Source organism: Eschrichtius robustus, chromosome 2 (assembly GCF_028021215.1).
Source record: "Eschrichtius robustus isolate mEscRob2 chromosome 2, mEscRob2.pri, whole genome shotgun sequence".
In the NCBI taxonomy this organism is placed as follows: domain Eukaryota; kingdom Metazoa; phylum Chordata; class Mammalia; order Artiodactyla; family Eschrichtiidae; genus Eschrichtius; species Eschrichtius robustus.
In genome coordinates, this window is record NC_090825.1 from 9,261,446 (window position 1) to 9,281,980 (window position 20,535).

General features: G+C 44.8%; 1 protein-coding gene across 3 annotated transcripts in view; it reads right to left on the reverse strand.

The window, feature by feature from the left end:
- The window catches only part of CTNND2 (catenin delta 2), a 779,068-nt gene that overhangs the window by 29,871 nt on the left and 728,662 nt on the right, over positions 1-20,535 (reverse strand). For all 3 annotated transcript variants that reach the window (XM_068531918.1, XM_068531937.1, XM_068531926.1), the window contains one exon: positions 15,221-15,305. In XM_068531918.1, the coding sequence (XP_068388019.1) occupies positions 15,221-15,305 (85 nt within the window). The remainder of the gene's footprint in view (positions 1-15,220; positions 15,306-20,535) is intronic.

Here is a 20,535-nt window from a genome sequence, read left to right on the forward strand (position 1 = left end):
CCCTCTGCTGATCTTACACTCTGGGGTAGCTACATGGTTGGATTTGTTTAATAAACATTAATAAGTACCTGTGCTGGGTACGGGGCGAGAACAGAGACACAGGTAGGCATGGCTCCTGAGGGGAAGATAAAGGGGAGATGGGCGTTTAAAATAGGATTATATCACATTGCATTTCTGAAAGAGCCAGGAAGAAAAAGGCACAGGTTATTAAGAGGGATCTTTACTAGCCTTGGAGAGTTGGAGAGGGAGGTTACCTTGAGGAAGAGACAAACTGAGATTGAAATAGCCAGGCTTGGTGGGAGAGGAGGGAAGGCATTCTTGGCTGAGGAATGAACCTTCGCCCATGCAGTGCAAAGGCACTGAGGTTGAGGAAGGTGAGCTTGGAGAGAAGGGTAGGAAAGTGAAAGAAACGGGAAGCCACTGAGGAGTTTTAATCAGGAGACTGACTGGGTCAGGTTTGGATTTATAAAAGTGTATTCTGAACTTTTAAGGGAAAAGGGATTGAAGGTGGTGAAGGAGATTCCACGAAACCAAGCAGGCAGCAATCTCATCAGGCCTAGGGACAGATGATGTGAAAATAAAGATGGGAGAGGTAGCTGGATTTGAGAGATATTCAGAGAACAGAATCAGCAGGGCTTGGTGCCAAACGTAGTGAGATAAGGAAAAAGGAGGTATTAAATAACTCCTGGAATTCTGGAAAGAACAACCAGGTGGGTTAGGTGCTCTTTATAGAGATGGGCAACAATGGAGGAAGAATAGATTTGGGGAAGATATTGAGAGGTACGTGTTAGATGTGTGGAAGGTTAGAGCTTGTGAGCTAGTTCAGTGGAGATGTCACGTGGGTTGTTGTGTATGTGTAAGCTTAGAGTTCAGGAGTGAGGACCACACAGAGAAATAAATGTGGATGCCATTGGCCTTCAAATGTATTTAAAAACCATGGGCCAGGGGCTTCCCCAGTGGCACAGCGGTGAAGAATCTGCCTGCCAATGCAGGGGACACAGGTGCGAGCCCTGGTCCGGGAAGATCCCACATGCCGCGGAGCAACTAAGCCCGTGTTCCACAACTACTGAACCTGCGCTCTAGAGCCCGTGAGCCACAACTACTGAGCCCACGTGCCACAACTACTGAAGCCCGTGCGCCTAGAGCCTGTGCTCTGCAACGAGAAGCCACGGCAATGAGAGGCCCGCACACCACAATGAAGAGTAGCCCCCGCTCGCCACAACTAAAGAAAGCCCACGCGGCAACGAAGACCCAACGCAGCCAAAATTAAATAAATAAATAAATAAATTTATTTTAAAAAACAAACAAACAAACAAACAAGAAAACAACCATGGGCCAGATGAGATCATCTCCACTAGACGGAATAGGATGAAAAGCAAAGATGCCTCAGGGAAGACCAGGAGTCTGCAAAAAAGACTGAGATGGAGGCTTGCAAGTTCAGAGAACACCCAGGGGAGAGCGGCAGTGGAGAAGCCCGGGAGAAGATCGTGTAAGGGAGGAGGATGTGGCCAGAACTGCTACAAATCCATTTCCTTTTCTTCCTAGACACACACCTGGACCACATGTCCCAGCCTGCCTTGCAGTTTGTATGGCCATGTGATGGAGATCCAGCTAAATATTGCGCCCCCCCCCCCCACAAAGATATCCATGTCCTAGTTACCTAGAACCTGTGATAGGCTACCTTACGTAGCAAAGGGACTCTGCAGGTGTGATTAAGTTAAAGATATTGAAAGAGGGAGATTACTCCGAATTATCTGAGTGGGCCCAGTGCAATCACAAGGGTCCTGAAAGAGAGATGCAAGAGGGTGGCATTTAGAGAAGGTGATGTGACCATAGAAGCAGAGAAAGAAAATCAAAGAAGCTATGCTGATGGCTTAGAAAATGGAGGAAGGGGCCACTGGCCAAGCAGAGTGGCGGCCTCCAGAAGCTGGAAAAGGAAATGGATTCTCTAGACAGCTTCAGGAAGGGGTGCATCCAGGACCAACACTTTGATTTCAGCCCAGTGAAACCCCCAGTTTGCACTTCTGACCTCGAGAACTGTAAGATCATGAATTTGTGTTTCTTGAAGCCACTAAGTTTGCTGTAATCTGTTAATGCAGCAATAGGAAACTAACAGAGAGCAATTAATTTGTTTTAAAGCCATGTTTATTTGGGGCGTGCTAGACACAACTGATCAGACTTGTGGACAACTTAAGATGATTAAATACCTGCAACAAGGTACTGCGACAGGATGTGAATATAATTTTCTTCCATTGTCTGTGTTTCGGCTAAGGTCCCAAAGCAGTGAATACCAGATGCCCCATTGCTCCAGATATATCCTCAAAGTAAAGAATTAGATCATCCATTCATAGTTGTGAAACTGGAGAACAAAATAAGGTTCTGCAGCATTAAGACACGCTCCATCTCCAGATTAGATAAGATTAGGCTGAGAATTCACTAGCGGGTGGAGAATGCCAGTGGGGAGGGCTTCCTCGGAGGCAGTCAGTGGGCTGGGCATTCCCCATCCTTCCTCTCCTGAAGCCCGGGAAGTGAACTCCTTATTCCGCCTGACCACAGGCTCTCTGGAGTTTGGGCGTTGCAGGGACCGGTGTCTGCAGTACCGTTATCAGGGTGATGCACAGACTCAGTGCCAGAGGTGGACCGACCATGGAGCTTAAGAAGCTTAGGTCTCAGGCCTGTCCACTGCATGACCCCCCTCCAAGGCCTGTAGGAAATTTTATATTCATAGAGTATATTCTTCTTAAACAGGATTACCCAAACTACCTAAGCTCCAGGGCGCAAAATCTGTATCCGCTCTGGTCTATGTGCAGTGGAGAAGCAGAAGCCTGAGGTGGATGGAGAGTGCGGGGCACTTAGCTGGAGGCGCCAGGTCCAGGCCAGGAGTCCTCAGGTGGAGGCTGGTACCGGCGAGCAAACCACACCACTGCCCCCATGAGAGAAGGAGCCAGCACGTGGGCATCTGTCATAGGCGCGATACCAATGCCAGGCTACAACCGCATGGGCCGGGCTCTCTCTCCTCTCTGCTAATCCCCCTCCCCTGCCAGAGCCTGATGGGGGGGGCGGGGTAGGGGGCATTGGGACACAGGAACGAACAGCTTCTGAGAGGGCGGGGGGCAGATGGAGGTAGGAAGAGCGAAGAAATTGATCATGTTCTTTCTCCCCAGGCAAATTAAGGCTCTCTTAGACGCAGTTCATCCCATCTACTGGGATCCACTGAAAAGGTGGGGTGAGTTTGAATGAACTGCCCAAAGTAAATAACAAGAATGGTGGTAGATTTACATGAAACTTGGTGAGTTTTTTCCTAAGTTGAAAAGAGATATGCACCCCAATGTTCACAGTGCCACCGTTTACAGTAGCCAAGACATGGAAGAAACCTAAAGGATAGATGATAGATGATAGATGATAGATCTGTCCTCTCCCATCAACAGGTGAATGGATAAAGAAGATGTGGTACATATATACAATGGAATATTACCCAGCCATAAAGAAGAATGAAATAATGCCATTTGCAGCAACATGGATGGACTTAGAGATGATCATACTAAGTGAAGTTAAGTCAGAAAAAGACAAATATCATTTGATATCACTTATATGTAGAATTTAAATACATGATGCAAATGAACTTATTTACAAAACAGAAATAGACTCACAGACATAGAAAACAACCTATGGTTACCAAAGGGGAAAGGGGGGGTGTATAAATTAGGAGTTTGGGATTAACAGATACACACTAATATATATAAAAGAGATCAACAACAAGGTAAGGTCCTACTGTACAGCATAGGGAACTACATTTAATATCTTGTAATAACCTATAATGGAAAAGAATCTGAACAAGAATATACATACATGTACATATATATGTATGTATGTGTATGTATACATACATATACATATATAACTGTATATATATGTATAAGTGAATCACCCTGCTGTACACCTGAAACTAACACGACATTGTAAATCAATTACACTTCCAAGAAACAAACAAAAAAAAAGCTTAGTGAGTTTTCTAGTTCCTGGTTCAATCCTTTTCCTCTGCCTTTTGTCTCTGGGGTATTTTCGAAGGTTCTGATTTAAAATGTTACAGTAAAGCCACCTGGCAGAGCAGAGGCAGGAAGGAAACATTCAGCTTGGACACCGCTCAGGAGGATTTTCCCCAGCTTGGAGGTCCAGTCCCACAACAGCTCTAGCTACTCACTTCTTGTTTAGAAACTGCCATGTGCATCGATTTCCACTTTTGCACAATTGATTTTTGCTTCTGTTCCCACTTGCGCCTTTGTTTTTGGACAGATATCATACGATTGGTGTCTGCGAATTGTCTCCGAGAGGTTAGGGGACCTCATGAAGGAGGACCTTATTTGTCAATACAAAAAAATCAACACGCGAATGTGTGTCATAGCTGAGTTTAACCTCAGCCTTTTTGTTTCCTACCCCAGCTTGACACGCAGTGATTTAGAAAAGAAAGGACTCAAGGAGCTACAATTTTGAGTCTTGAGGACACTGCACTCAGGTTGTTTAAGAGTCTGGCCAAAAGTCTTCACGTCCTTCCGGTCATCTCTTGGTGAAGAATTTTCCGGCACAGTAGAAAGATTAATAAATTCCTGGTAGGTAATTTCCTTGCTGAAATGACAGCTCCACATTCAGTCGTTTAATTTATTTCTGTAGAGGATTTACCACCTTTCTATCACCATCTTAGATACTCCCCAAGTAAAAATCTCTTAATTTTCAAAATGGCAACACGCTAAAGCAAGCATCAAAGTATTTCTTGCTCTTCTTGCTGCAAAGCTTAAAGGTCAAACTTTTGAATTTTGATCATGTTGTGTTTTTTTCCTCGACAGTATTTCAAAGTATCTTTCTCGTTCTCGCTGCAATCCAGTATTGATTTTTAAATATCCAGCAGGTGAGGGTGATGAGGGATGTGAGGCATGAAATGTGACTTCAGTTCGCAGGGATCAGGACCACTGGCTCATCTAGGCACGTGTCCACGCTCTCATCCACTGTAGTTTGGACATCTGAGGAAATCTGCAGGCACGCCCTTCCCGATCCATAACTACTTATTGATTTCTTGTTTTGTGAGCGCAGTGGTGGCAAGGGCCAATGAAATGAATCCCATGGCAGTAAGAAAAGAGAGTCCTGCGCAATTCAGGCCGTGAAGGGCATGACTCCACCCCCATCAAAGCTCATTACTCACTGGCTGAATGGTTACCTTGCAACCTGAGAGTCTATCTTTAAAGATTAGTTTTATGCTTTGTTTCTCTCATCCAAATGGCAAGGGCGAATACAATATCGCTATCCGCAGAGACACCACCTTTTTCCGTTTCAAGCACAGGTGGTTGGGCATCCTCTGAGACAAGCTCATCGTGCAAGATCCCAACGTTTCACGTGGTGGGCAGGGGGATGGGGTGCCCTACAGGAACACAACTGTGGAAACACGGGGGCACGACTATTAGTCGGGGTAAAATGAGTCTGGTTTCGAACCCTGGTGATTGTCAACAGGTTGGATTCTGACCTTTGATTTGTCTTTGATTTGATCCCTGCATTTATGAACGCAGGGTTTTAATTCGCTCAGAGAGTGGTTGAGTAGATGCTGTTGTCTCTGAAGCCCTCTGAGATACTTAGAGCGAAATAATGAGCCTCAGCATTGTAAGCCGAACACTGGACAAATTGTCTACTTGACAATAGGGACTGCCCTGTCCCTTTCCATGATGACTTTACAGGGTCTGTTTTAAAGGCTCAGCGTGTTTTCTTGGCGAGCAGCCCATGGAGAAGCAAGACAGCAGAACAGAGGTGGTACCCCCTCAGTTAACATCACCGTCTTCTGGTACCCAATGCTCAGAGGCATTCTCACCGTGATGCCCCGAGGCTTCCTGCTACTTCTTCACTCCATCTCAGGACACGTCTGTGCCTCAGGACAGAGCAGATTCATTGTACCTGGAGCCCCACGACTTCCCGTAGATCCATCACCCTGAGAAGGGTTCCCATGGTATCACACAGGATGGCCTGGGATGACTCCATGTTGCTATTGTGGCTTTTCTCAGAACCTTCTAGGGTGGCCTGGAGTTCCCAAGGGTCTTTGCTGGGGCAGAGGGGCCTCACCCGCTGAGTCCCACTGAGACCCAGAGACCAGTGCTTGTCTGAAGGTGCAGATGGTAGCCGGGAAAGGACAAAAAGCTGCTGTGCTGGGCTGGCATGTTCACCCTGGGACTCTAGGAACATGTCCTACATAAGGCAGATGTCATGGGCGTTGGCAGGGGACCTCCTGGCTGGCACCTTGACCTAGGAGCCGAACATGACCAGGTAGGAATTAACCACCATCCAGTGCAACATTCAGGCATGCTGGCTGTAATTCTTTAATAAGAGGTTATTTTGCCCCAACATGAGAGCAAATGTGAAGATCTTGTTTGCATTTCTAATAATTAAACATTAACCTAAAGCTATTTAACTAGAATTGAAAGAAGATTTTGATTCAAAGCCTAAAAATCATATGCTAAATCTTGTTCAAGTCTGAGTTCAAGTGATAAACAAGCTTACATTTTAAGTGACTGCTATGTAAATAACATTTGAAAGCAAAATGGGCCACGCCAATTTTAAAACCAAAGCCTGTTAATGGAATTTGTGTTTAGGAAGCCCCACTATATTGGTCTTGGACCTAACGTCTCGCGAACACCGGCAGTGATCTGTACTGGCTGGGAATGAGATAAACGTCATTTTTTCTTGTCATTAAGCTGATGGCTGCATTGACAACCTTCACGGACACTGGTAGCCAAGAGGGAAATTTAGAAGTTTGCAGAAACAGAGAAATCAAAGTAAGTATGAACTGCAATTGTTTTTTTATAAATTTATTTATTTTATTTATTTATTTTTGGCTGCGTTGGGTCTTCATTGCGGTGTGCAGGCTTCTCATTGCGGTGGCTTCTCTTGTTGTGGAGCACGGGCTCTAGGTGCATGGGTTTCATTAGTTGTGGCACGTGGGCTCAGCAGTTGTGGCTCGTGGGTTCTAGAGCGCAGGCTCAGTAGTTGTGGCGCATGGGCTTAGTTGCTCCGCGGCATGTGGGATCTTCCCAGACCAGGGCTCGGACCCGTGTCCCCTGCACTGGCAGGCGGATTCTTAACCCCTGTGCCACCAGGGAAGTCCCTAAACTGCAATTTTTAAAAAAGTTAAACCATCTACATTATTTTTGCCAAAGATGTAGACATGCTTCATTTAACTTATTTCATTTACTTCATTCTTGTTTTCGAGCACATAGTCACACAGTCTTTTTCAGGGAGCGTTTGTTCATTTTGCATAATATACATTTAAGGTATCCATTCAGAATTCCGTTCACTAGGAGTTGACATTAATTATGCTACAGTTGGGGGCAAGTCTCACTGCAATTTCTATGAAGAAATGACTTGTAGTGTAAGTTTGTAATACACATCCTCCCCAAATTAATATCTGAACCACGGAGGAAAATTGTTTTTTCTATAAAAGTACAAATAAATCTCATCTAGTTATTAAATATTATAGCACCGTTATGTTGCACAATTTTTAGCTCTAAGTTCACGCTCTTTATGATGCTTACAAGTCATTCTTTAAAAGTTTGAATTGAATATTTTTTTTTAATTGAAGTATTGTTGATTTACAATGTTGTGTTCATTTCCAGTGTACAGCAAAGTGATTCAGTTATCATTCACCTAAATTAATCTGCTCTACAATTATTTCAGATGGAATGATCTTAATTCAGATGTGGTGAAGAGGTCGGAAAACTGATTTTCAGGGGAGGTGATATTAAAAAGAATATTCAGGGAGGCGGGTAGGGTGGAAGGTGGGGTACAGATGTTTGCAAAGGCTCCACAGGGTGGGAGAGAAGGAGGGAGAGGGAACTGGGAGCACGGAAGTTAGGTACAGCTGGCGGCTGAGGGCAGGCCGAGCCAGGAATTAAATGGAGAGCTAGGCTGCGGCTGCACCTGAAAGGTCTCACGGGCTGCGCGAAGATGTCTGGATTTCTTCCTGAGGGCAGTGGGAGCCACTGAGAGGTGCAGTAGTAATTTAATCAGACGTGCTTTTTAGGAAGTTCACCCCGGCTGCCCTTTGGAGAACAGACAGGAGTGGAGGAAGCCAAAAGGCGCGGAGACCAGTTAGGATGGGGGTTGATGATCCAGAAGACAGAAGCAGCTTTTCATGGGCATGACCGTGGAGAGAGATGGATGGAGACAGAAGACTGGGGTTTTCTGGTGGGTTTGACGCAGACGTGTGAAGGAGAGGAAAGAGCCAGTGGTGGTTCCTGGGTCCTGGCTAGGGTGACGGGTGGAGGGCTGTGATCAGAGAACGCAGGGAGAGGGGCTGGATCCAGGAACAGTGGGCTCGTGTGAGGCGCTGCAGGCATCTGAGTAGGTCATCTAGCGGATGGCTAGATATATGGAGAGGCCGGGCCTGGAGAAAGAGATGCGGGAGACCACTACACGTGGCTGGTAACTGAACCCAGGGAAGGGCTCCAGACACCCAGCAAGAGGCCGTGTGCCAGATGAGAAAGATCTAAACACAGAGCCCTGAGCGACACCAACATCTAGGGAATGAACAGGAAGACGAGCCCATAAAGGATGGAGGAGGGACAACCAGAGAGCCTGAGGCAACTCAGGGGATGATGGTGTCACGGGGAGTCGGGAGACTTTCTGCGAGTGACGCCGTTTATCACATTTTCAAACTATCAACGTACAGGGTCACGGCAGGGCCTGTTATCGGAGGGACACGGCATGCCGTCTCCTAAGCCTGGGCCTGACCTCACCCCTTCTCATTCCAACCCTCTGTACCACCCTCAATCCAAAGAGCATGTCTTCAGCATGCTCGACCTGCCACGTACACAAATTCCGCACTAAAATGGAATAAAAGCGTTCCAGCTACCTCTAAAACCCTGACAACTTTCATTGTCACTACTGGGCTTCCTACAAAACCCTATGTGTGTAGTTTGGTTTACCTACACCCCACCACGCAAGAGTCTTCCCTTTGGGGCTGTGCAGACATTGCCAGCATCGTTGGCTGGCACAGCTGTTTAGGAGAAAGACTGTGGGAAGGGGGCCCTGGATTAGGCATCGAGGGGCTGGAAAGAGGGAAGACGAACAAAGAAAGGGGATCGTGAAAATGCAGGTGGAGGTGAACAACGATGACGATGATAAAATGAAATACTAGGATCCAAATGTCCAGCTGCCTGTGGACAGGACGGCACAGAGCATTTGTCAGCCAAACGGCATGAAAACGGTTCTAGGATTCACAGCAGTTAACTCCCACTGGTGTGTGACTCTCCAGCTGACAAAGCTCTGAGATGACCGCTGTCCCCTTTGAGGTCATCAGCGATGTGGCCAGGCAGGTGTATGGCGTTTACTTCACGGATGAGGAAAGCAAGGGACGGGAATGGGACCAATGGGGAGATGCCCGCAGTCTCCATGAAAAGATGTGAAGGTTCTCGGATGCAAGGGTTGAGGAAAGTTCCAGGCTCTGATACATAAAGCAGAAGGAAGGCATCACGGAGGTCCATTTTAGACCATTTTTAGAGGTTATTTACTTTTCTGGAGACTCTGTGTCAGGAACCTGCCCACCAGGTTCAGATAGCTGGACACAAAAACAACACCAGTGCATCTCTGAGCCCCGACTGTGAGGCCCAGTGAATTCTCCCTGTCCCTCTGAGGAGTGGGCCACAGGACTGCCCGAAGTCAGCTGCTGCACCGATGGGCAGAGAGGCTCACGTAACTTGCCCAAGGTCATGCTGCTAGTAAGTGGCAGGGCTGTGCCTTTAACCTCTGGCTGTTTGATTCTAAGTCCTGTGCTCTGTGTACTTCACCAGCTGGTACAATGAGCCCCCCAGGAACTAATACACTCCCAGGCTTCATTAGTTGAAGTTCAGTGCCCAGCACCAGGGAAGTATAGTCTCATTATTCTCTTTCTTCTCCTGCAAATAAACTTGGAAGAATATATTCATTTCGGGGTGCTACATTACAAAAGGGATGCTGATAAACTTGCACGCACGTGGAAAAAAGTGATGGCAGTGGTGAAGGTCGCGGAAACGTTGATATATTACAACTGAGCGTGAGTTGTGTGAGTGAAAAATATTGCTGCCATATCGGTAAGCAAAGGATGCTGCAGCCATCAAGCCATCGCATTACAGCCGCCCTGACGGTGAGCCCCGAGGGAACTCAGGATGGAGGCAAGATGCCCCCCATCTAGCAGTCAGCTGTGGCAGCTACCCCCTGACGGTGCCCCCTGAGGACGCTCAGGATGGGAAAGCACAGGATACTGGCCCCAGAGAGCTGAGGTGCAAATCAAAGCAAAGATTTCAGTGAGCCCAGACTCCTGCGTCTTCCCATACACAGAAAAGCACTAAGCTCCTTAACTTGAGATGTCTGGTTTTCTTTAATTAACAGCCATCTTTTGATATTCCAACCACCTGGTCTTTGTTGCAGAAACTCCTGTGTATCCTGGCTTCCCCTCTTACCTCTTTGGAGCGGTCCCTCAGAGTGATCTGAGGTACTGGGTCCCAGGCTTAAGTCCTCAGTTTTGTACACCGAATAAAACATAACTTTTTACTTTCAGGTTGTGCATTTTTTTCTCAGTCAACAGTTGTAATAATAATAAATGTTGCTATCCCTACAACTGAGAAGGGATGGCCTTGTACAGAGTTGGTTAGCTTCGAAAACAGGAAGGCTATCATAGAGAAGAGAAATTAGACTTTTTAGTATGCGGTTGGAGGGCAGATGTTGCAGGTAGGGAGATTTTTGCTTAACGTAAGAAGTTCTGAAAAATCATGGTCACCCTGAAATGGAATAAAATGCCCCATGAGGTAGTGATTACAATGAATATTTAAGATATTTGAACAAAAGCAAATGACTACTGCAGCTGATACTGCCTTTCTTCTTTTAGTAAAGTAACTCCTTTCCTCCTGCTACCAAGTTTTAGCAGGTATCACGGCGGCCCACTTTTCCTGTCCTCCCTCACAGCTGGGTACCTGGCCGTGGCCACATGACTGAGTTCTTGCTCCTGGGAGGAGAGCAGGAGTTTGCTGCTTGCTTCAGAGAGCATGACTTGGGCTTCCCTGGTGGCGCAGTGGTTGAGAATCTGCCTGCCAATGCAGGGGACACGGGTTCGAGCCCTGGTCTGGGAAGATCCCACATGCCGCGGAGCAACTGGGCCTGTGAGCCACAACTACTGAGCCTGCGCGTCTGGAGCCTGTGCTCCGCAACGGGAGAGGCCGCGACAGTGAGAGGCCCGCGCACCAGGATGAAGAGTGGCCCCCGCTCGCCGCAACTGGAGAAAGCCCTCGCACAGAAACGAAGACCCAACACAGCCAAAAATAAATAAATAAATAAATTAATTAATTAATTAAAAAAAAAGAAGAGCGTGACTTGCCCTCACTCGTCCTCTCTCTCTTCCTATGGGCTGGAATGAGAGGGGAAGAGATAAGCTAGGGAGCTTTGTCCACACAGGCAAGGATGACACCCTAGTACAAGGCAGAGTAACAAGACGGGTCCCAGGGTTACCTGCTGACCCTGGACCACCTGCCTAACCAGCTACAGTTCCATGAGAGGGAAAGAGAGACCTGCTTAGCTGGAGCTTCTGTATTTTTGAGTCTCTCTGTTAGAGTGGCTTAGCCTGGGTCCTAACCAAACACGATTTTTTGGAGAGGTACATAGGGTTAAGGTATTACATAAGGGTTTGTAAGAGATGATTTCTATAATAATTGTACATACACACCCCCAGCAAATTTATCTCCTTGCAAAACGAGTTGTCCCAACAGACCATACCATAGTCAAACATAATCACTCTACTATGTCAGTGACCTCGTTTTTTTAAAGTACCAATGTTCAAAAAAGTCAAGAACTTTTGATGTCCTGCTTTTCTTTTATCCCTTTATCAAGTCTGTTCCAAGGCTCATCTTCTTTTCCTTTAGAAAACATCCTCTGCAAAAATACAGATGATAAAGACATTTTAAAGTTCTCTCTGTGGTTATCTAATCTTAAGGATTGGTTTAAAAAAAATACAAAAACGTGATGCATTATTTAGCCTGCTGGTGATAACATTCTTCTTCAGTTATTTATTTTCCCTTAGGGGAGAAAAATCAGAAGTCCAGGCCTCACTGAAGTTGAAGATTTGGATAATGCAAATGTTTTGGCTCACAATGTATCAGGAATCCAACATAATTTGGTCAGCACTCCCAGCCAAAAGAATATTCTGATGTATTAAATGGATTTCTAAGTAAAATAAAGTAGCTGAGCTAATGAATTGTGATTGTGGCCTCTGTGCTTGTGTCCTAGGAGGAAATAAGCCAGTGCCAGATGGACCTTTAATTCTGTCTCATAGATACGCCATTTTTATTTCAATTTCCATCTCTCTACTCATGTTTTTCCTCTTAGACATAATGCCCTTTCCTCTTACCTCCTAACTTATGCACACTCTACAGATTCAAGGTTTTGCTCTATAATTTTCCTTCTCTTAATTTATCCAGTAAACCTGTGGTACGTAACTCTGAATCTAATGTAGTTGCCGATCGTTGTTCCACATTTCATTTTTATCCACAGTAGCTGCTCTACGTGTCATGTTTTCTTTGGAATTCTTCCTTTTCTAAGCCTGTACTAGGTGTTTAGTAAATAGATTTGAAGCATGGATAATTAAAAGACATGGATCAGGCATTTTTTAAATGATATATTAATTGTCAATGAAGAACAAAATGGAAATCTACTGTCCTGCTGATTAAAAACAATTCATAAGGATGAATGAATTTGGGTTTTCTCACCAAAGGACCTTTCAAAAAAGAAAAGCTTCTGTGCATTTTGAGCTTTGTGATTAGCAGCACTTATACTGAGCACAAAGTCCTCATTCCATATCACGACTGCATAATATGGAAGTTATTAAGAACATCTCTTGGGACTTCCCTGGTGGCACAGTGGTTAAGAATCAGCCTGCCAATGCAGGGGACACAGGTTCGAGCCCAGGTCCGGGAAGATCCCACATGCCGCAGAGCAACTAAGCCTGTGTGCCGTGACTACTGAGCCTGCGCTCCAGAGCCCGTGAGCCACGGCTACTGAAGCCCGGGTGCTGCAATTACTGAGCCCACATGCTGCAACTACTGACGCCCGCGCACCTAGAGCCCGTGCTCTGCAATGAGAAGCCCACACACCGCAATGTAGAGTAGCCACTGCTCGCCGCAACTAGAGAAAGCCCACGCACAGCAACCCAATACAACCAAAAAAAAAAAAAAAAAAAAAAAAAACTCTTTCTCAATATTTTCAAATCCTGGGTCAATGAAAAACATCACCATCAGCTTCTCCAGCCCATCTTTCTTGAGTCTCCTCATATGAACCACATTTTAAACCCTCTTTAGCTCTTGAGTTTTAGCTCCATTAAATTTCTGTCAACACATTCTTTTTTTTTTTTTTTCACGGAGAGAGACAATTACACTTTCTGAACCCTACTACCAACACAGAAAAAAACTAAGATGGAAAACTCATACTACTATTCCACAAATAACTTGTAGAGTCTCTAAAAGCCGTTTCCCTTCAACGCACAGAAGTACGAGAAGGTGCATTTCAGCAAAGAGATGTTCGGGATCCGAGGGAAAGTGGAGTTTATTTGAGGCAGTAATATTTCATTGAACTTCTGGAGCCACCGATTCAGAACGACCAGCTCTTTTCTAATTTATAGCGTGTTCTTCATGTCTGGCTGCCTGTTTAGCTGAAGGATCCTGTCCTGGGAGAGAATTCATTTGTCTCCTGGAAGAGTCCCGGAAGGAACCACGTAGGGATGCTGGGATGTGCATTTCAAACAGAATGGAACCCAAAACACTTTCGATGAACGGCAAGATACGTAGGAAAGGATATAATTAATCCAGAACACTCCCCTAACCCTTAATTTTGCAATGTTTCAGCCTAAACATACTTCCTCTTAAGGAACAGAAAAATCTTGAAAGAGAATTTTGAAATATACGGGCTAAACTTTAAAGTACAAAGTAATGAATGCTTACGGGAAACAGAAAGACCTCGGGGAAATCTAGAAATAGACTAACTTAGTAGGACCAGTATTAAATATTTACTTTTTCCCACTGGCTTAGAAAATGACAAATTTTCCCTCTGGCAAGATGGGTCTTGCCCCCTCTGATGTGAGCCTCTTGCTGTGACCCCACCTCCCGATCCCAAGACTGGGAGGCGGGGGACCAAGGTGGCAATGACTTCCGGCTCCCCCTCCTCCTCCATGCAGGCTGCCAGGGGCTGCAAGGAGGTGCTTTGGGCAGCTGTCGATGGAAGCCCTGTTCACGTTTTCTGAAATCCTACGGAGATCAATGCCTAGGCTATTCTCCCTGCCAATCTGTCAGTGGTGTTCTCTGCCCCGTTTGTTAACTCAAATCTATCCTGGGATCTCCGATCATTTAAACGACTCACATTTGCTGGTCTGGTAACAACAAAACGACAACTTCTGGGAGATGTTGTTAAAGGACTCTCTCCCCTCCCAAGCAAAAAAGAAAAGTATGCATCTTCTGTTTAGCAGCATTTGGGAAGGAGGTGTAGAATTAAAATTTCTAGATGTGACCTTTTTCTCTTAAGGTTTATTTTTAAACCATTTTGGGGACGAAGTCTCCTTTGAAATGTATGATATAAATTCCTGCCGGTCTGGGGAGAGTCTACTGAACGAATGCCCAGCCTCTTGCTATGATCTACGGCTGTCATTAGGATCATCAGCCCTTCAACCTGATCAGTAACTAGGTCAGGGTCTCAGGCTAGGAACACGGGGCAGGCTGTCGGGTCTCTACTCAATGTTCCTGGGCTGCAATTCTTCTCAACCTCCTGAACTGCTTTTTACATTTTTTTCTGTCTCCTCTCTACTATTACTACATTATTTATTGATGCTTGTTGCTGCTTTTTTTTTTTTTTTTTTTTTTGGCAAATTCCCTCTGTTCATTACTTTTTAGTCTATTATACAATATAGAAGCTCAGAAAAACAAGCTTATTTTCTCTATGGCTATAGGTCTGTCCAATCCAGAAAGTTCATGAATCTTAGTATATATTCAGGGGACACTTAGTGACCCTTTTCTTTTGCTTCTTCATTGATCTCTTGTTTCAGCTGTGTTTCAATTGCTCAGACTCTCAGACGAGGTCCCTTCATATCTATGACACATCTCGTTAGGACCAAGTATTGTGTCTTTGGGCTCAGGGCCTGTGTGCAGCTAACGAGCCAAGAAGGTAAAGCAAGCCTTACCTTTTTGTAGAGACTCCTCAGATCTCGGTACTGCCACATGCTGTTCAGAACCTGAGATGCGGCCTTGATTACCTTCGGAGAGTGTCTGATAAAGAAAAGACAGGACACGCAAGATGGTGAGCGGGACAGCTGGGCTTCAAATTGACTTGTCAGGAAACAGCAAGAATAAAAAGAATAAAAGCTTCATGGCTTTTCTGGCTCTTTTCTTTTTTCCAGACTGGACAGTACAAGGGATGGCTGTCACCAGTCTCCAGCCTCATTCTCACCCACACACCCACGAGGGGGACAGACAGGAAGGCAACGCAATTTGGCAAAGAATTTTCAAAATGCAAACCCAAGAGCTGTGCGTCGCAAATGCAAACCCAAGAGTCAGAATGCAGATTTAGCGCTGGACTGCAAAATGGAACAGAAAGAAGAGAAGGAGAGCGACTAGGAAAGGCCAGATTAAAGGGTTTTAATGGCCGTGTTGTTTAACACCTGTGTAGTAAGTAAGGGGGGGAAAAAAGATACTCATTTTCTCAGCTGAAGCGTGAGAGCACGTATAGCGTTGGCTCTACACACCTGAGGGATTACAGGCAATTGTTTTCCGTTTGCTGATGACGCCGAGCACGAGTGACCGGCATGACGCTGACGTGTGCACACACTGGCACACACACTCGCTCACGTTTATATGGAGGGATGCGCGTGGATAAGCATCTATAAACAAAGCCCTTCATGCAATTAAAGTTCTGTCCTCTGGATCAGAGTGAGAAAGCAAGGTCACGAAAACCTTTGGACTGGCATTCTTACCATTTTTTTCGAGTCATGGCTTTGAAATCCCTATGAAACTATAGCTAAATATTTCGCCTTTTGGTTCAGTGCCAACCTGCATCTCAGAACAGACACTAGGTCAATACATCCGTGTTGATTAAATTCGATCCAATTCTTGGAAGTCACTTTGACTAGTGGTGAGGGCAACTATTAACTACCTGCGGATTCTTTTTTCCAACGGGCTGGGTCCACAACAGCTGCACAACTTGAGTGGCTGCTGTGACACTGTGCCTGATCGCAAGGGCTGGCACACTTTTGCTGTAAAGGGTCAGATAATAAATACTCTGTGATTTGCAGGCCATATGGTCTCGGTCGCAGCTGCTCAACGCTGCCATTGCAGGACGAGAGGAGTCATAAATAATAGACAAAAGAATGGAAGTGGCTGTGTTCTAATCAAGTGTTATTTACAAGAACGGGTGGTGGGTGGGATTTGGCTTGTGGGTTGCAGTTGGCCGACCCCTGGTCTATGTGGTGACTCCTGGAGTTGGGCAGGACATGACCACTCATGAGGACTCCAAGGTGAAGTCCACCCCTGAAGCTGACCCACGGTGCAGTGGCCCACAGATCCCTCAAAGAGAACATCTGAATTGAGATCAAAACTGCTTCTGACATAAAATAGTTCTTAAAATGCAAAGTAAGCAGATGGGTAGATGGGATCAGGTTGAGCTTGGATTTGAAAGCCAGAGCGAATGGATGTGTGAGGACCTGCAAATGAAATGACGGGATGCTAATACACGATCAGTTAAATGTCTGCTATTTTCCTGGGTCTTCACGTTTGCAATGGAGACCAACTACGTTTAAGTATTCTTCATCCGGTTACTTACTGGAAACAGTAACAGTCATTCTTACCATTATTATTGCTGACTTGGAATTCAACTTTGGCTGTGTTTGAAAATCTCTTAGTTATATCGTGTACTTTTAAAAGAAAAAAATACAGAGTTCTTATAAATTTCAAGATTTTTTCTCTTTGAGAGATAAGCTGTGTTTAAGTAATATACATGTTTTCTTTCACTAAAATGGACAGTTGCTAAATGATCTCACATTTATGCTAGTATCATGCTCTAAATGTATTAAATATTTTTGACTTAGAGAATTTTAGATCTTGTCATGGATACAGACACAGGTACACTTTATTCTTTTTTAAAAAACTGAATTATAATTGACCTACAGCACTCTGTTAGTTCCTAGTGATCCGATATCTGTATACATTACAAAATAACCACCGTGATAACTCTGTCACTATATAAAGTTATTACAATATTATTGACTATATTCCCTGTGCTGTATATTTCATCCCTATGATTCATTTATTTTGCAGCTGGAATTTTGTGTCTTTTAATCTCCCTCACCTACTTCACTCACCCCCCCCCAATCCTACCATCCCGCTCTTCTCTGGCAACCACCTGTTTGTTCTCTGTATCTATGAGTCTGTTTCTGTTTAGTTATGTTTATTCTTTTGTTTTTTAGATTCCAAATACAAGTGAAATCATATGGTATTTGTCTTTCTTTGACTTATTTCACTTAGCATAATACCCTCTAGGTCCATCCATACTGTTGCAAATGACAAGATTTTATTCTTTTTTATGGCCAAGTAATAGTCTCTGTCTCTCTCTCTCTCTATATATATATATATATCTATCTCACATCTTCATTATCCATTCACCTATCGATAGATACTTAGGTTGCTTCCATATACTGACTATTGTAATTAATGCTGTAATGAACATTGAAGTGCATGTATTTTTTTCTAATTAGTGTTTTTGCTTTCTTTGGAAAAATATACAGAACTTGAATTGCTGGATCATATGGTGGTTCTATTTTTAATTTTTTGAGGACCCTCCATACTGTTCTCCATAGTGGCTGCACCGATTTACATTCCCACGAACAACATACGAGGGTTCCCTTTCCTCCACATCCTCGCCAACACTTGTTATTTTTGTCCTTTTGATGACAGCCATTCTGACAGCTGCGACGTGATATCTCATTGTGGTTTTGATTTGCATTTCCCTGATGATTAGTGATGCTGAGCATCTTTTCATGTGCCTGTTGGCCATCTGTATGTCTTCTCTGGAAAAATGCCTACTGAGGTCTTCTGCCTATTTTTTAATTGGGTTTTTTACATTTTTTTATTTTTTTATTTTTATGGCTGTGTTGGGTCTTCGTTTCTGTGCGAGGGCTTTCTCCAGTTGTGGCAAGCGGGGGCCACTCTTCATCGCGGTGCGTGGGCCTCTCACTATCGCGGCCTCTCTTGTTGCGGAGCACAGGCTCCAGACGCGCAGGCTCAGTAATTGTGGCTCACGGGCCCAGTTGCTCCGCGGCATGTGGGATCCTCCCAGACCAGGGCTCGAACCCGTGTCGCCTGCATTGGCAGGCAGATTCTCAACCACTGCGCCACCAGGGAAGCCCTGGGTTGTTTTTCTGATATTGAGTTGTATGTTAGATACATATATGTATCTTGGATACATACAACTGGATATTAACCCCTTGTTGGTTATATCATTTGTGAATATTCAGTAGGTTGTCTTTTCATTTTGTTGATGGTTCCCTTTGCTATGCAACAGCTTTTAAGTTTAATTAGGTCCCTTTTGTTTATTTTTGCTTTTGTTTCCTTTGCCTGAGGAGACAGACCTCTCAAACTATTGCTATGACTTATGTCAAAGAGTGTCCTGCCTATGTTTTTCTCTAGAAGTTTCAGATTTCCAGTCTTCCATTTAGGTCTTTAATCCATTTTGGGTTTATTTTTGTTTATGGTATTAGAGAATGTTCTAGTTTCATTCTTCTGCATGTAGCTGTTCAGTTTTCCCAGCATCACTTATTGAAGAGACTGTCTTTTTTCTCCATTATATATTCTTGCCTCCTTTATCATATATTAATTGACCATAAGTGCATGGGTTTATTTCTGGGCTTTCTATTCTGTTCCATTGACCTATGTGTCTGTTTTTCTGCCAGTACCATACTGTTTTGATGACTGCAGCTTTGTCTGACTGGTTATTTTTTATATTTTCTAGTTCCTTGTTAAAGTTCTCACTGTGTTCATGTAGTCTCTTCCCAAGCTCAGTTAGCATTCTTATTACTATTGCTTTGAACTCTTTGTCTGGTAAACTATTTATCTCTGTTTCATTAGGGCTGTTTTCCACCATCTTCTCTTGTGCTTTCGTTTGAAACATATTCCTCTGTCTTCTCATTTTGTTTAACGTTCTCTGTCTCTATGAAATTAGGTGCAGGAGCTACCTATCCCAGTCTTGAAGGGGTGTCCTTGTGTGGGAGCATCCCTATGCCATCTGCGTGTGTGCCCAGTGGATTTGGTGGGAGAGCTGGGTCTGAAGTGAGCATGGGTCACGTCTTCCCCTGGGGGGTGCTGGCAGCTACCACCTTGTTGGATGATATGGCTGGAGATGGAGGGGTTAGAGTCAGAGCCAGGTGTGAACCAGGGCTTCTTCTGTGCTCAGGGGCAGTTACCACCCTATCAGGGGCTGGAGCAGAAGCCCTGAGGGTCTAGTCCGAGCTGGCTCTGTTCTCTCTAAGTGTGCACACTCTCCTTGGTCATGGTGGCCTCCGCTCTAGTGGAGAGCAGCGCTGGAGCAAGAGGGGCTGGAGCAGGTGCCCAGTGTGGGCTGGCATGGTCTTGGGAAACCAGCTAGAGCCCCAGACAGTTTTCAATCTGCTTCCTCTGAGCTATTCCCAGGAGTAAGCAAGTCTGTGCATGGGCTGTTAACAAGCGAGTCTTGTTTTCTTCTTCTGTAAATCCTACTGGTGTTTAACCAGGTAAGGCAACTTGTCTTCCTGGTGTCTGACCCCAGGGCTGGGGTGCTCAGTGTGTGATTTGAACCCCTCGCTGCCCAGGGAGGATCCCCAAGGCCACGATATCTCCTTCTTCTTCTGTGTCCCCTGCTAAGGGCACAGGTCCTGACCGACCACAACTCCTCCCTTCCTCTGTAGATGCAGACTCCGTGTGTATCTTTCTTTACAGACTTGGTCGAAGAAGAGCCTTTCTGCCAGTCTCCAGGTTGTTTTCAGTAGAGTTGCTCCACGTGAAGATGATTTGATGTGTTTTTTGGGGGGAGGTGGGCTTGGTTTCCTCCTACTCCACCATCTTGATCTCCCTCCTCCACATTTCATACTTTTTACTTCACATTTTGTATCTTTTCTTGTTTTGTGTATCCCTTAACTACTTATTGTGGTTATAGATGATTTTACTACTTCTGTTTTCTAACCTTCCTACTGGTTTTATAAGTGGTTTATCTACTACCTTTACTGTATATTTATCAATGACATTTTTCCTTTGGTAATTTTCATACTTCTACTTGTGGTCTTTTCTTTTCCACTTAGAGAAGTCCCGTTAACATTTCTTGCAAAGCTGGTTTAGTGGTGCTGAACTCTTTTAGCTTTTTCTTGCCTGTAAAACTCAAATCCGAACGATAATCTTGGTGGATAGAGCATTCTGGGTTGTAGAAGTTTTTTCCTTTCATCGCTGTGAATATATCATGTCACTCTCTTCTGGTCCG